The sequence below is a fragment of the Nerophis lumbriciformis genome, linkage group LG14 (genome assembly GCF_033978685.3).
Source record: "Nerophis lumbriciformis linkage group LG14, RoL_Nlum_v2.1, whole genome shotgun sequence".
Taxonomy (NCBI): domain Eukaryota; kingdom Metazoa; phylum Chordata; class Actinopteri; order Syngnathiformes; family Syngnathidae; genus Nerophis; species Nerophis lumbriciformis.
Window position 1 is genome coordinate 41,120,669 of NC_084561.2, and position 17,116 is coordinate 41,137,784.

At 36.9% G+C, this 17,116-nt stretch overlaps 1 protein-coding gene across 6 annotated transcripts in view; it reads left to right on the forward strand.

Moving 5' to 3' along the window:
* sox2 (SRY-box transcription factor 2) overlaps positions 1-17,116 on the forward strand; it is a 379,189-nt gene that overhangs the window by 154,934 nt on the left and 207,139 nt on the right. For 4 of the 6 annotated variants that reach the window (XR_012050817.1, XR_012050819.1, XR_012050818.1 and 1 more), the window contains one exon: positions 7,367-7,709. The exons of 1 other annotated variant lie outside the window; for it this stretch is intronic. Coding sequence is in view for 1 of the 5 variants with exons in the window: in XM_061975536.2 (XP_061831520.1) it covers positions 15,989-16,974 (986 nt within the window). In the remaining 4 variants the exon portion in view is untranslated. Of the gene's footprint in view, positions 1-7,366; positions 7,710-15,402; positions 16,975-17,116 lie in introns of those variants that run through there. One more of the 6 variants, XM_061975536.2, reaches the window with a different exon arrangement.

Consider the following 17,116-nt stretch of genomic DNA (forward strand, 5'->3'; position numbering starts at 1 on the left):
TGGAACAGTTTGAATCAGATGAAAAATGTGGGAGTTGTGGAACTTTGAAGAATGTCCCATTAATTTCAAAGGGAATTTCCCCAAAATCTGGGAATTTCGGGATAATCTGGATTTTTTTTTTAAATGGTATAAACAAATCTTTAACGTCTGAATGAGTTGAAAAGGTTGGTGATGAAATTTTTCAATGTGTTGAAAAATGTGGAAAGAGTAGATGCCAGAAAATAGGGTTTTGGAAAATCATGAATTCTGGACAAATCCTGGAATTTTTTGGAACTTGGAAAAAATGTAGTTTAAATTTTCAGGATGCTGCAATGGTTTGAACAGGTTAAAAAATGTGGAAACGGTGGAAGCTTGAAAAATGGCTAATTAATTTTGAATGGGAAAAATGTCCCGGAAAACCTGGAAGTCTGGGAAATCTGGGAATTTTTAGAATTTGTCAAGAGGAAGCCCGCGATTCCCGAATAAGCTGAACAGTTTTAAGTTGGAACAGTTTGAATCGGGGGATGTGGGAGTTGTGGAACCTTGAAGAATGTCCCATTGATTTCAAAGGGAATTTCCCCAACATTTGGGAATTTCGGGAAAAGAGGGAATTTTTTGGAAAATGGTATAAAAAAAATCATTAACGTCTGAATGAGTTGAAATGGTTGGTGTAAATTTTTCAATGTGTTGAAAAATCTGGAAAGAGTAGATGCCAGAAAATAGGATGGAAATAGGGTTTTGGAAAATCATGAATTCTGGAAAAATCCTGGAATTTTTTGGAACTTGTAAAAAATACAGTTTAAATTTTCAGGATGGTGGAATGGTTTGAATAGGTTGACAAATGTAGAAATGATGGAAGTTTGAAAAATGGCCAATTCATTTTGAATGGGGAAAAATGTTCCAGAAAACCTGGAATTCTGGGAAATCTGGGAATTTTTAGAATTTGTAAAGAGGAAGCCCGAATAAACTGAACAGTTTTAAGTTGGAACAGTTTGAATCGGGGGTGGAAATGTGGGAGTTGTGGAACTTTGAAGAATGTCCCATTGATTTCAAAGGGAATTTCCCCAAAATTTGGGAATTTCGGGATAATCCGGATTTTTTTTTGAAAATGGTATAAACAAATCTTTAACGTCTGAATGAGTTGAAAAGGTTGGTGTTGAAATTTTTCAATGTGTTGAAAAATGTGGAAAAAGTAGATGCCAGAAAATAGGGTGGAAATAGGGGGTTGGAAAATCATGAATTCTGGAAAAATCCTGGAATTTTTTGGAACTTGGAAAAATTATAGTTTACATTTTCAGGATGGTGCAATGGTTTGAACAGGTTGAAAAATGTGGAAATGGTGGAAGTTTGAAAAATGGCCAATTCATTTTGAATGGGGAAAAATGTCCCGGAAAACCTGGAATTCTGGGAAATATGGGAATTTTTTGAATTTGTCAAGAGGAAGCCCACAATTCCCAAATAATACTGAACAGTTTTAAGTTGGAACAGTTTGAATCGGGGAACTTTGAAGAATGTCCCATTGATTTCAAAGGGAATTTCGGGATAATCTGGATTTTTTTTGAAAATGGTTTAAACAAATCTTTAACGTCTGAATGAGTTGAAAAAGTTGGTGATGAAATTTTTCAATGTGTTGAAAAATGTGGAAAGATTAGATGCCAGAAAATAGGATTTTGGAAAATCATGAATTCTGGACAAATCCTGGAATTTTTTGGAACTTGGAAAAAATATAGTTTAAAATTTCAGGATGCTGCAATGGTTTGAACAGGTTACAAAATGTGGAAACGGTGGAAGCTTGAAAAATGGCTAATTAATTTTGAATGGGAAAAGTGTCCCGGAAAACCGGGAATTCTGGGAAATCTGGGAATTTTTAGAATTTGTCAAGAGGAATCCCGCGATTCCCGAATAAACTGAACAGTTTTAAGTTGGAACAGTTTGAATCGGGGGTGGAAATGTGGGAGTTGTGGAACTTTGAAGAATGTCCCATTGATTTCAAAGGGAATTTCCCCAAAATTTGGGAATTTCGGGAAAAGCGGGAATTTTTTTTAAAATGGTATAAAAAAATCGTTAACATCTGAATGAGTTGAAATGGTTGGTGTAAATTTTTCAATGTGTTGAAAAATGTGGAAAGAGTAGATGCCAGAAAATAGGGTGTAAGTAGGGTTTTGGAAAATTATGGATTCTGGAAAAATCCTGGAATTTTTTGGAACTTGGAAAAAATATAGTTTAAATTTTTAGGATGGTGGAATGGTTTGAACAGGTTGAAAAATGTGGAAATGGTGGAAGTTTGAAAAATGGCCAATTCATTTTGAATGGGGAAAAATATCCCGGAAAACCTGGTATTCTGGCAAATTTGGGAATTTTTCAAGGGGAAGCCAACAGTTTTAAGTTGGAACAGTTTGAACCAGGGGGAAATGTGGGAGTTGTGGAACTTCGAAGAATGTCCCATTGATTTCAAAGAGAATTTCCCCAAAATTTGGGAATTTCGGGAAAAGCGGGATTTTTTTTGAAAATGGTATAAACAAATCTTTAACGTCTGAATGAGTTGAAATGGTTGGTGTTGAAATTTTTCAATGTTCTGAAAAATGTGGAAAGAGTAGATGCCAGAAAATAGGGGTTTGGAAAATCATGAATTCTGGAAAAATCCTGGAATTTTTTGGAACTTGGAAAAAATAGTTTACATTTTCAGGATGGTGCAATGGTTTGAACAGGTTGAAAAATGTGGAAATGGTGGAAGTTTGAAAAATGGCCAATTCATTTTGAATGGGGAGAAATGTCCCGGAAAACCTGGAATTCTGGCAAATTTGGGAATTTTTCAAGGGGAAGCCAACAGTTTTAAGTTGGAACAGTTTGAATCGAGGGGAAAAAGTGTGAGTTGTGGAACTTTGTAGAATGTCCCATTGATTTTAACGGGAATTTCCCCAAAATTTGGGAATTTTGGGAAAAGCGGGATTTTGGGGGGGAAATTGTAAAAAATAACCTTTAATGGTCTGAATGAGTTGAAATGGTTGGTGTTGACATTTTTCAATGTCTTGAAAAATGTGGAAAGAGTAGTCGCCAGAAAATAGGGTGGAAATAGGGCTTTGGAAAATCATGAATTCTGGAAAAATCCTGGAATTTTTTGGAACTTGGAAAAAATATAGTTAAAATGTTCAGGATGGTGGAATGGTTTGAACAGGTTGAAAAATGTGGGAGTTGTGGAACTTTGAAGAATGTCCCATTGATTTCAACGGGAATTTCCCCAAAATCTTGGAATTTCGGGATAATCTGGATTTTTTTTTTGAAAATGGTTTAAACAAATCGTTAACATCTGAATGAGTTGAAAAAGTTGGTGTTGAAATTGTTCAATGTGTTGAAAAATGTGGAAAGAGTAGATGCCAGAAAATAGGGGTTTGGAAAATCATGAATTCTGGAAAAATCCTGGAATTTTTTGGAACTTGGAAAAAATAGTTTACATTTTCAGGATGGTGCAATGGTTTGAACAGGTTGAAAAATGTGGAAATGGTGGAAGTTTGAAAAATGGCCAATTCATTTTGAATGGGGAAAAATGTCCCGGAAAACCTGGAATTCTGGCAAATTTGGGAATTTTTCAAGGGGAAGCCAACAGTTTTAAGTTGGAACAGTTTGAATCGAGGGGAAAAAGTGTGAGTTGTGGAACTTTGTAGAATGTCCCATTGATTTTAACGGGAATTTCCCCAAAATTTGGGAATTTCGGGAAAAGCGGGAATTTTTTTGAAAATGGTAAAAAAAAATATTTAATTGTCTGAATCAGTTGAAATGGTTGGTGTTGAAATGTTTCAAATCGGTCGGGAAATGTTGAAGTAGTAACATGTTGAATTGAGAAATGGTACTACAGAAATCCTGGAATTTCGGGAAAACCGGGAATTTTTCCCGCTCAAAAAAATTTTTGTTTTTTTGTCCTGATTAAGAGGAATGTTTTGACGGTGGGACGATGGAAATGTGTTGAAAAATGTGGAAGGAGTAGTCGCTAGGGTGGAAATAAGGCTTTGGAAAACCAGGAATCCTGGAAAAATCCTGGAATTTTCTTGAACTTGGAAAAATGGTTTGAACAGGTTGAAAAATGTGGAAATGATGGAAGTTTGAAAAATGGCCAATTAATTTTGTATGGGAAAAATGTCCCGGAAAATTTGAATGGGGAAAAATATCGGGATAATCTGGATTTTTTTTGAAAATGGTATAAACAAATCTTTAACGTCTGAATGAGTTGAAAAGGTTGGTGATGAAATTTTTCAATGTGTTGAAAAATGTGGAAAGAGTAGATGCCAGAAAATAGGGTTTTGGAAAATCATGAATTCTGGACAAATCCTGGAATTTTTTGGAACTTGGAAAAAATGTAGTTTAAATTTTCAGGATGCTGCAATGGTTTGAACAGGTTAAAAAATGTGGAAATGGTGGAAGCTTGAAAAATGGCTAATTAATTTTGAATGGGAAAAGTGTCCCGGAAAACCTGGAAGTCTGGGAAATCTGGGAATTTTTAGAATTTGTCAAGAGGAAGCCCGCGATTCCCGAATAAGCTGAACAGTTTTAAGTTGGAACAGTTTGAATCGGGGGATGTGTGAGTTGTGGAACCTTGAAGAATGTCCCATTGATTTCAAAGGGAATTTCCCCAACATTTGGGAATTTCGGGAAAAGAGGGAATTTTTTGGAAAATGGTATAAAAAAAATCATTAACGTCTGAATGAGTTGAAATGGTTGGTGTAAATTTTTCAATGTGTTGAAAAATCTGGAAAGAGTAGATGCCAGAAAATAGGATGGAAATAGGGTTTTGGAAAATCATGAATTCTGGAAAAATCCTGGAATTTTTTGGAACTTGGAAAAAATATAGTTTAAATTTTCAGGATGGTGGAATAGTTTGAAAAATGTGGAAATGGTGGAAGTTTGAAAAATAGCCAATTCATTTTGAATGGGGAAAAATGTCCCGGAAAACCTGGAATTCTGGGAAATCTGGGAATTTTTAGAATTTTTGTCAAGAGGAAGCCCGCAATTCCCGAATAAACTGAACAGTTTTAAGTTGGAACAGTTTGAATCGAGGGGACATGTGGGAGTTGTGGAACTTTGAAGAATGTCCCATTGATTTCAACGGAAATTTCCCAAAAATTTGGGAATTTCGGGAAAAGCGGGATTTTGGGGGGAAAATGGTAAAAAAAATAACCTTTAATGGTCTGAATGAGTTGAAATGGTTGGTGTTGACATTTTTCAATGTCTTGAAAAATGTGGAAAGAGTAGTCGCCAGAAAACAGGGTGGAAACAGGGCTTTGGAAAATCATGAATTCTGGAAAAATCCTGGAATTTTTTGGAACTTAGAAAAAATACAGTTTAAATTTTCAGGATGGTGGACTGGTTTGAACAGGTTGAAAAATGTGGAAATGGTGGAAGCTTGGAAAATGTCCCTTTGATTTCAACGGGAATTTCCCCAAAATTTGGGAATTTCGGGAAAAGCGGGAATTTTTTTGAAAATGGTAAAAAAAAAACTTTAATGGTCTGAATGAGTTGAAATGGTTGGTGTTGACATTTTTCAATGTGTTGAAAAATGTGGAAAGAGTACATGCCAGAAAATAGGGTGGAAAACGGGGTTTGGAAAATCATGAATTCTGGAAAAATCCATGGAACTTGGAAAAACTATAGTTTAAATTTCCAGGATGGTGCAATGGTTTGAACAGGTTGAAAAATGTGGAAATGGTTGAAATGGTGGAAGTTTGAAAAATGGCCAATTCATTTTGAATGTGAAAAATGTCCCGGAAACCCTGGAAGTCTGGGAAATCTGGGAATTTTTAGAATTTGTCAAGAGGAAGCCCGCGATTCCCGAATAAGCTGAACAGTTTTAAGTTGGAACAGTTTGAATCGGGGGTGCGGGGGGGGGGGGGGGGGGGGTGATGTGGGAGTTGTGGAACTTTGAAGAATGTCCCATTGATTTCAAAGGGAATTTCCCCAAAATTTGGGATTCTCGGGAAAAGCGGGAATTTTTTTGAAAATGCTATGAAAAAATCTTTAACGTCTGTATGACTTGAAATGGTTGGTGTTTAAATTTTTCAATGTTTTGAAAAATGTGGAAAAAGGGTGGGAATATGGGTTTGGAAAATCATAAATTCTGGAAAAATCCTGGAATTTTTTGGAATTTGGAAAAAAATATAGTTAAAATTTTCAGGATGGTGGAATGGTTTGAACAGGTTGAAAAATGTGGAAATGGTGGAAGTTTGAAAAATGGCCAGTTCATTTTGAATGTGAAAAATGTCCCGGAAAACCTGGAATTCTGGGAAATCTGGGAATTTTTAGAATTTGTCAAGAGGAAGCCCGCGATTCCCGAATAAACTGAACAGTTTTAAGTTGGAACAGTTTGAATCGGGGGGGGGGGGGGGGGGGGAGTTGTGGAACTTTGAAGAATGTCCCATTGATTTCAAAGGGAATTTCGGGATAATCTGGATTTTTTTTTTTAAATGGTATAAACAAATCTTTAACGTCTGAATGAGTTGAAAAGGTTGGTGATGAAATTTTTCAATGTGTTGAAAAATGTGGAAAGAGTAGATGCCAGAAAATAGGGTTTTGGAAAATCATGAATTCTGGACAAATCCTGGAATTTTTTGGAACTTGGAAAAAATATAGTTTACATTTTCAGGATGCTGCAACGGTTTGAACAGGTTAAAAAATGTGTAAATGGTGGAAGCTTGAAAAATGGCTAATTAATTTTGAATGTGAAAAATGAATTCTGGGAAATCTGGGAATTTTAGGAGTTGAAACAGTTTGAATCGGGTGAAAAATGTGTAAGGTGGAGCGCGGCAAAATCTGGAGAAGAAGAAGAAGAAGTTGTTTAAATAGATACATTTTGGTGTGTAAAATGCTTTGGATGATAATAGAATTGAGGCACTTTTCCCAACATTTGTCTTCCTTCCCATGCAGTGTCACTTTCTCTGTGACATCTTCTTGTACTGTGGAAGAGAAGAAGGGAGAAAAAAAAAAGGAGCGAAAAGAATCTTTATCAAATCCCCTTTCTGGAGCTTTCAATAAGGCAGGCCATTACCTCACGGCGGCTTTTGTTCCGCCTATACAAGGGAGAACAAAATGGTTATTCAGGAGGACGCTTTAGATTTTTATTGTGGGCTCGCTCTTCACAAAGAGCCGCGTTATTGTAATAAAAAGAACCATCTGTGGCAGAAACAATGGCTTCAAATTATCTGTGGATACCCAGTGAACAAAATAGAAAGCTTTTTCCCTGCTCATTATGTGGGCTAAGCTAGGGGGTGGAAGATAGGAGCGGAGAGGCATAGACTTTAATATAACTGACTTTTGTTGTTCTTGCTTGCATTCTTCTCCTTTTTAAATCGGCCCCTTTTTCACTTTGAGCGCCGCCATAAACGCCTTTTTCTTCTGGCAGGGCGCGCGGAGAGCAGACCTGGAGGCTCCGCACCGGCCACCGGCTCCGCGCGGATATGCAAGCCGGATACCAGGCGCCGCCGGCCGGCTGGAAACAAGTCGGGCTTGGGGGGTGAAGACGGAGGGGAAAAAAAAAAAAATGAAAAAAAAATGTGTTTGGCGCCACGCGTGATCGGAGACGTGGCGGCGGGCGAGCGGAGCTCTGCGGGCGGACACGCGTGGACTCCGTGGGTCGGTGTTACGACTGGAGGAGTTTTGAAAAGACAACTTTTTTTTTTTTTTTTTTCCCCCCCCCGCGTTTGTCTGCCAATCACGACGAGAGGAAGACGCAACACTCCCAAAGTGTAAGTTGAAGCGTGCGTGTGTTTGCGTGGAAGTGTGTGTGTTAGTGTTGGTGTGTGTGTGTCACAGTTGTGGGTGTTTTTTTTTTTATTATTTATTTCAAATTTTATAAACTTTTATTTATAATGTGCAACATTTACATACAATCAAGAAATAATAATGATCAAAACAAGTACAGAAATAGTACAAAAACAGTACAAAACAGCCCCAGGGGGTTGAAAACTCAATAAAGTAACTCAAATAGAATGCTATATATATATATATATATATATATATATATATATATATATATATATATATATATATGTGTAAATAATAGAAATTTGCAACACAGCATCATAGTTGTTTTGGTTGTTAGAGTAGAGTTCTAACTCTTAAGTTGTGGGTGGGTTGCAGTGGCTTCGGTCGTAAATCTTTAAGGGCCGGTTAAAACACAAAAATAATAACAATAATTATTAATAAATAATAAAATAATATTAATAATTATTATTATTTTATTATTATTATTATTATTATTATTATTATTATTATTATAATGAGGTGGCGACTTGTCCAGGGTTTGCCCCGCCTTCCGCCCGAATGCTGCTGAGATAGGCTCCAGCGCCCCCCGTGACCCCGAAGGGAATAAGCGGTAGAAAATGGATGGATGGATGGATAAAATAATAATTATTATTATTATTTTATTATGATTATTATTATTATTATTAGTATTATTATTATAATGAGGTGGCGACTTGTCCAGGGTTTGCCCCGCCTTCCGCCCGAATGCTGCTGAGATAGGCTCTAGCACCCCCCCCCCCCGTGACCCCGAAAGGGACAAGCGGTAGAAAAAATGGATGGATGGAATAATAATAATTATTATTATTATTATTATCATTATTATTATTATCATTATAATGAGGTGGCGACTTGTCCAGGGTTTGCCCCGCCTTCCGCCCGAATGCTGCTGAGATAGGCTCTAGCACCCCCCCCCCCCCCCTCCCCCCGTGACCCCGAAAGGGACAAGCGGTAGAAAAAATGGATGGATGGAATAATAATAATTATTATTATTATTATTATTATTATTATTATTATTATTATTATAATGAGGTGGCAACTTGTCCAGGGTGTGCCCCGCCTTCCGCCCGAATGCCGCTGAGATAGGCTACAGCACCCCCCCCCCCCCCTTTCCCCCCGTGACCCCGAAAGGGACAAGCAGTAGAAAATGGATGGATGGAATAATAATAAATATTATTATTATTATTATTATTATTATTATAATGAGGTGGCGACTTGTCCAGGGTTTTCCCCGCCTTCCGCCCGAATGTTGCTGAGATAGGCTCCAGCAACCCCCCCTCTTACCCCGTAACTCCGAAAGGGACAAGCAGTAGAAAATGGATGTATGGAATAATTATTATTATTATTATTATTATTATTATTATTATTATAATGAGGTGGCGACTTGTCCAGGGTGTGCCCCGCCTTCCGCCCGAATGCCGCTGAGATAGGCTCCAGCAACCCCCCCCCCCCCCTCCCCCCGTCCTCCCTTCCCCCCGTGACCCAGAAAGGGACAAGCGGTAGAAAAAATGGATGGATGGAATAATGATAATTATTATTATTATTATTATTATTATTATTATAATGAGGTGGCGACTTGTCCAGGGTGTGCCCCGCCTTCCGCCGGAGTGCCGCTGAGATAGGCTCCAGTACCCCCCCCCCCCCCTCCCCCCGTGACCCCGAAAGGGACAAGCGGTAGAAAAAAGGATGGATTATTATTAGTAGTATTATTATAACAACAATAATAACTTGTTATAATACAAAAAATTAACGACTATTTATGTGTATGCGTTTTATTATTTCTACAAATAGTATTAGCCATCATTATTATGATGTTATTATTATTTAATTTTTTTATATATATTTTTTTTACAATCCATATTTAATCATAAAACGCGTGTTTTATTTTTAGATGCCATAACACAATTAGCGCGTGTCACGTACCATAAAGAAAACACTTTAATTTATTTCTCAACTCTAATTAGAGGTGCGGTAAAAAAAAAAAAAAAATCATAAATAAATTAAAAAAAAACTCTTCCTGCTATAAATGTCAGCGCAATTTTAGTGGCTCTTCTTCGAAAAGTGGGGAATTATTCTCCAAAATATTGTGCATGTTTTTGACTCGGGTATTGACTGCATGCTACGGCCCCTAGCGGCAAAAAAAACATGCCATTTAAATGATTCCAATTTGGACTCAATAATTAAGATTATTTTAAGATGTTGCTAATAAAATAATGAACATTAAAAAAATAATCATAAAAAAATTATGCATGCACCATTTGTATTTTGTGTATTAAATGAAGCAATATTACTATTATTACCGTGAAATTGGTTGTAAGCCAAAATGTTATTAAAATATATTTCATAATGTTTATATTATTTAGGTTCATAAAAAAAACAAAAAAAACGGTAGCTTGTTAGTTTTTTTCCCCCCCTTGTTTTGTCAAACAACAGCTTTAATTTCGAATGCTTGTGGATGCAGGGGCCATTCCCCCGGCCTATAGGCTGCATGGGGGCCCCCGCTTTCAGGGAGCCGCGGGGTCCCCGCTGTTCCTTTATTATCCTAAGCAGATTAGAGGTAGCGGGGAACACTCTCAGACGGCATGCAGATATGCAGATAGCAGCCGAACGGCCCTTTTTTTTTTTCAATCTTGCATTATAATGCGGGCCAGCTTCGGCTTGCATGCGTCGCCTCTTGCGGGCTTTTTTTATTTATTATTACGCGCGTCTTATGCAAGGTCGCCATAATGAGCGCCTTGTATCAAATGGCTGGAAACAAACAACAAGGCTTGATCTATTCATGTGCAATTATGATGGAATGGGCAGATATTATTTAATTCAATTAAATCAGGTGTGTATCTATGAAGTGCGTCTATATTTAATTGGAGGGGGAAAAACAACTATTATTTATTCAAATGTGTTCTAATAACTCAAATGCATCATTGAAAATGTGTCTTTTTGCATGTGTTTAGTTTTTAAAAAACAATTCTGGCAAAATACATATACAACTTTTGCCTGTAGTTCCTTCTCTGGCCAGTAGACGGCACTGGTGGCACGCAGCAGGACGCCGTGCGTCCACCGCAGCAAAAGTTTTGTACCCAAAAAAACCCCCAAAAAACAACAACATCCGAGTGAATTATTAAAAAGAAAACGTGTACGAAGCCCGGCTTATTAATTGTTGGTAATTTTATTTCGGTTTTTGTTTTTTTGTTAATTGGCTGATTGCATGAGTTTACCTTTTTTTTTTTTTTTTTTTTTTTTTTTTTTTAACCTACAAAAAAACTTTTATTTACCCGCAGTGTCGTGTGCAAAAACAACAACAAGAACACTATGTAGTGGAGTTGTGTCTTCAGACGCAACACAAACTATGAGCCCCTCTGTGTGTGTCGGCATTCAACTTGACCAAACAAAAGGGGGACACATCTTGGATTACCTTTAACTCTTTTCAACGCTAAAAAAAAAAAAAAAAAAAAAAAAAAAAAAGCAACAAGCAGCCCCCCCCCCCCCCCCCCCCCCTTTTCAAGGCTTTGAGTCTACTAACAAAGTTTATTTAAGTGTTGTCATGTTATTGGATGGGTCCTAAGTTAGGCTTTTGTTGAAATGGCCACTGACAAACTATTTTGAAACTTTTTTGGATTTATTGCAAGGGTTGTTTTAATGAAAATACATATTTATTACGTGTTTTATTATTAAAGAATAACTTGGGGGGGTAGGATGAGTACACTTTTTTTTATTATTTATTTACCCCACATGGAGAAATTATGAAGTTGTACTGATTTGACACAAAAACGTAAAAAAATACAACAACAAAAATAGTATTAATAAAAATAGCCCCCCCCCTTTCTGCACACACAGCACAACAATCCAAGGCTTTGAGTCAATTAACACAGTTTATTTAAGTTTTGTCATGGTTTTTTTTTTTTGGTTTTGTATAGTGACTTTTGTTTAAATGACCATGGTTTTAGGCCATTGACAAACTATTTTTTAAACTTTTTTGATTTATTGCAAGGGATGTTTTAATGAAAATACATATTTATTACGTGTTATAACTGTTGTTTTATTATTTAAAAAATAATGTATTTATTATTTATTTACCCCACATGGAGAAATTATGTACTGATTTGACATAGTCACACAATTATTTTTAAAAATACACAAAACGAAACATTTGTATTAATAATAATAGGCCCCCCCTTTCTACACACACAGCAAAGCAATCCAACACTTTGAGTCAACCAACATAGTTTATTTAAGTTGTGTCATGTTATTGGAGGGGTTTATAGTGACTTTTGTTGAAATGACCGTGGTTTTAGGCCATTGACAAACTTTTTTTTAAACTTTTTTGATTTCTTGCAAGGGATGTTTTAGTGAAAATAAATATGTATTACGTGTTATAACTCTCGTTTTATTATTAAAAAATAACTTTTTTTATTATTTATTTATTACGTGGAGAAATTATGAAGTTGTACTGATTTTACATAGTCACAAAAACATTAAAAAAAACTACAAAAAACAAAAAAATAGTATTAATGATTAAAGGCCCCCCTTTCTACACACACAGCACAACAATCCAACACTTTGAGTCAACCAACACAGTTTATTTAAGTTTTGTCATGTTATTGGGAAGGGAGGGGGGGTAGTCCTAAGTTAGGGTTGTATAGTGACTTTTGTTGAAATGACTGTGGTTTAAGCCGCTGACAAACTATTTTCAAACGTGTTTTTAATTTATTGCAAGGATGTTTTAATGATATAATGTTATAACTCTCGTTTTATTATTAAAAAAAGAACTTTTTTTTTTATTATGTATTTACCCCACATGGAGAGATTATGAAGTTTTACTGATTTTACATAGTCACAAAAACGTTAAAAAATAAATAAATTAAAAAAAAATAAAATAAAATAGTATTAATAATAATAAGCCCCCCTTTCTGCACACACAGCACAGAAATCCAACACTTTGAGTCAACTAACACAGTTTATTAAAGTTTTGTCATGTTATTGGGGGGGGAGGTCCTATAAATTAGGGTTGCATAGTGACTTTTGTTGAAATAACTGTGGTTATAGGCCATTGACAAACTATTTTAAAACTTTTTTATTTATTTATCGCAAGGATGTTTTATTGATATAATGTTATAACTCTTGTTTTATTATTACAAAACAACTTTTTTTGTATTATTTATTAACCCCATATGGAGAAATTATGAAGTTGTACTGATTTTACATAGTCACAAAAACGTAAAAAAAAAAAAAAAAAAAATAGTATTAATAATAATAGGCCCCCCTTTCTGCACACACACAACACAACAATCCAACGTTTTGAGTAAACTAACACAGTTTATTTAAGTTTTGTCATTTTATTGAGGGGGGGGGTCCTAAGTTAGGGTTGTATAGTGACTTTTGTTGAAATGCTTGTGGTTTTAGGCCATTGACAAACTATTTTTAAACTTTTTTTTATTTATTGCAAGAATGTTTTAATGATATAATGTTATAACTCTCGTTGTATTATTAAAACATTTTTTTTTTTAATTATTTATTCACCCCACATGGAGAAATTATGAAGTTATACTGATTTTACATAGTCACAAAAACGTAAAAAAAACAAAAAACAAAAAAAGAGTAGTATAAATAATAATTAAAGGCCCCCTTTCTGCACACACACAACACAACAATCCAACACTTTGAGTCAACTAATACAGTTTAAGTTTTGTCATGTTATTGAGGGGGGGTCCTAAGTTAGGGTTGTATAGTGACTTTTGTTGAAATGACTGTGGTTTTAGGCCATTGACAAACTATTTTTAAACTTTTTTTTATTCATTGAAAGGATGTTTTAATGATATAATGTTATAACTCTCATTTTGTTATTAAACAAATAACTTTTTTTTATTATTTATTCACCCCACATGGAGAAATTATGAAGTTGTACTGATTTTACATAGTCACAAAAACGTAAAAAAAAATAGTATTACTAATAATATCCCCCCTTTTTGCACACACAGCACAACAATTCAATGCTTTGAGTCAACTAACAAAGTTTATTTAAGTTTTGTCATGTTATTGAGGGGGGGTCTTAAGTTAGGGTTGTATAGTAACTTTTGTTGAAATGACTGTGGTTTTAGGCCATTGACAAACTATTTTTAAACTTTTTTATTTATTTATTGCAAGGATGTTTTAATGATATAATGTTATAACTCTCATTTTATTACTAAAAAAATAACTGTTTTTATTATTTATTTACCCCACATGGAGAAATGATGAAGTTGTACTGATTTTACATAGTCACAAAAACGTTAAAAAAAATAAATAAATAAAAATAGTATTATAATAATAGGCCCCCCTTTCTGCACACACACACTACACAACAATCCAACGATTTGAGTCAACTAACACAGTTTATGTAAGTGTTGTCATGTTATTGAGGGGGGGTCCTAAGTTAGGGTTGTATAGTGACTTGTTGAAATGACTGTGGTTTTAGGCCATTGACAAACTATTTTGTAAACTTTTTTTTATTTATTGCAAGGATATTTTAATGATATAATGTTAACTCTCGTTTTGTTATTAAACAAATAACTTGTTTTATTATTTATTCACCCCACATGGAGAAATGATGAAGTTGTACTGATTTTACATAGTCACAAAAACGTAAAAAAATAAAAATTGTATTAATAATAATATCCCCCCCTTTTTGCACACACAGCACAACAATGCAATGCTTTGAGTCAACTAACAAAGTTTATTTAAGTTTTGTCATATTATTGAGGGGGGATCCTAAGTTAGGGTTGTATAGTGACTTTTGTTGAAATGACTGTGGTTTTAGGCCATTGACAAACTATTTTTAAACTTTGTTTTATTTATTGCAAGGATGTTTTAATGATATAATGTTATAACTCTCGTTGTATTCTTAGAAAAATACTTTTTTATCATTTATTCACCCCACATGGAGAAATTATGAATTTATACTGATTTTACATAGTCACAAAAACGTAAAAAAAAAAAAATAATAAATAAAAAAAAAAGTAGTATAAATAATAATAGGCCCCCCTTTCTGCCCACACACACCACAACAATCCAACGCTTTGAGTCAACTAATACAGTTTATTTAAGTTTTGTCATATTATTGAGGGGGGGTCTTAAGTTAGGGTTGTATAGTGACTTTTGTTGAAATGACTGTGGTTTTAGGCCACTGACAAACTATTTTTAAACTTTTTATTTATTTATCGCAAGGATTTTTTAATGATATAATGTTACAACTCTTGTTTTATTATTAAAAAAATAACTTTTTTTGTATTATGTATTTACCCCACATGGAGAAATTATGAAGTTGTACTGATTTTACATAGTCACAAAAAAACGTAAAAAAAACCAACTAAATACAAAAAAAATAGTATTAATTTTTTTTAAAATATCTTTTTATGTTTTTTATTTATCAATCCAACAAAACAACACACAACAATACCACACTAATACAATTCCAATTCCAAAACCCAGCAACATTCACACAGAGCAATTGAGAGGACACACAAACATGACACAAAACAATCCAAAAGTAGTCAAACAAAAATGAATAATGTCAACAACAGTATCAGTATTAATAATAATTCCAACATAGCAGTGATTAGAAAAAATAAAAATAATAATAATAATATTAATTAAAAAAAATAGAAAAAAATAGTTATTAAACAAAATAACTTCAAAATCATGTATTTGTATGCACTTTTTTGCATGAGCTCATCCGAGGCAGCTTCAGGGTGCGTGCGTTTCTCCCCAGCCCGCCAGGCCACGCCCCTTTATGCTAATCACCCCTTCCCATTGGACGCGTCAGGGTGAGCGAGTCGTCTCTGATTGGCCAGGTCGAGGCCATTTATTTGCTGACAGCCGCGTCACTTGAATGGTCGTCTATTAACTTGTTCCAAAACTACCCGGACTTGTCAGGCGTACACACGCGGGGGAGAAAAAAAAAAAAAAAAGTCCCAGTTTTCTCTTTTTTGGCGACGAGGGAAGAAGTTTTTGTGGACACGGACCGAGCAGTGCGAAGGAGAAGGGATAAAGTGTGTGTGAGGGAGAGAGTGTGTGCGTGTGTGTGTGTGTGTGTGTGTGGCGGCTTCCAGGCTTGTTTTTTTTTTTTTTTTTTTTTTTGAGGGGTGCCAAAAAAAGGACAAACTTTTCAGAGTTCCAGGTAACTTGTTTGGACTTTCACCTGCTCGGTGAAAAGAGAAATAGAAGAAAAAAAAATTTTTTTTTTTTCCTGATGTATAACATGATGGAGACCGATTTGAAGCCCCCCGCGCCCCAGACTAACACGGGGGGTCCGGGCAACCCCAACACGCCCGGAACCGGCGCCAACCAGAAAAACAGCCCGGAGCGGGTGAAGAGACCCATGAACGCCTTCATGGTGTGGTCCCGGGGCCAGAGGCGGAAGATGGCGCAGGAGAACCCCAAAATGCACAACTCGGAGATAAGCAAGCGCCTCGGCGCGGAGTGGAAACTTCTCTCGGAGAGCGAGAAGCGGCCGTTTATCGACGAGGCCAAGCGGCTGCGGGCCTTGCATATGAAGGAGCACCCCGACTACAAGTACCGGCCCCGGCGGAAGACCAAGACGCTCATGAAGAAGGACAAGTACACCTTACCGGGCGGGCTCCTGGGTCCCGGCGGGAACGGCATGGGCGCCGGGGTCGGCGGCGTCGGCGTCGGGGCCGGGCTCGGCGGAGGCGGTGTCGCCCAGCGTATGGACAGCTACGCGGCGCACATGAACGGCTGGACCAACGGCGGCTACGGGATGATGCAGGAGCAGCTGAGCTACCAGCACCCGGGGCTGGGCGCGCACAACCCGGGCCAGATGCAGCCCATGCACCGCTACGACATGAGCGCGCTCCAGCAGTACAACAGCATGACCACGCAGGGTTACATGAACGGCTCCCCGACTTACTCCATGTCCTACTCGCAGCAAGGCGCGCCCGGCGGCATGACGGCGCTGGGCTCCATGGGGCCCGCGTCCGGGGTCAAGTCCGAGTCGAGCAGCTCCAGTCCGCCGATCGTCACCTCGTCCTCCTCCTCCTCCTCGCACCGGGGCGCGCCGGGCTGCCAGAGCGGGGACCTGAGGGACATGATCAGCATGTACCTGCCCGGGGCGGAGGTCAGCGAGCAGACGGCCCAGACCAGGCTACACATGTCCGGCCACTACCAGAGCACCGTGCCCGGGACGACGATCAACGGCACGCTGCCATTAACACACATGTAAGAAAAAAAACAAAACGGAAACTTTTATATACACACATATATATATATATATAAAACAGTGGACTACTTAACTTTGGACTATTTTTGTACAGAAAAAAATGGGGGTGCAGGGGGGAAAAGTTGTATAAAAGTCACCTGC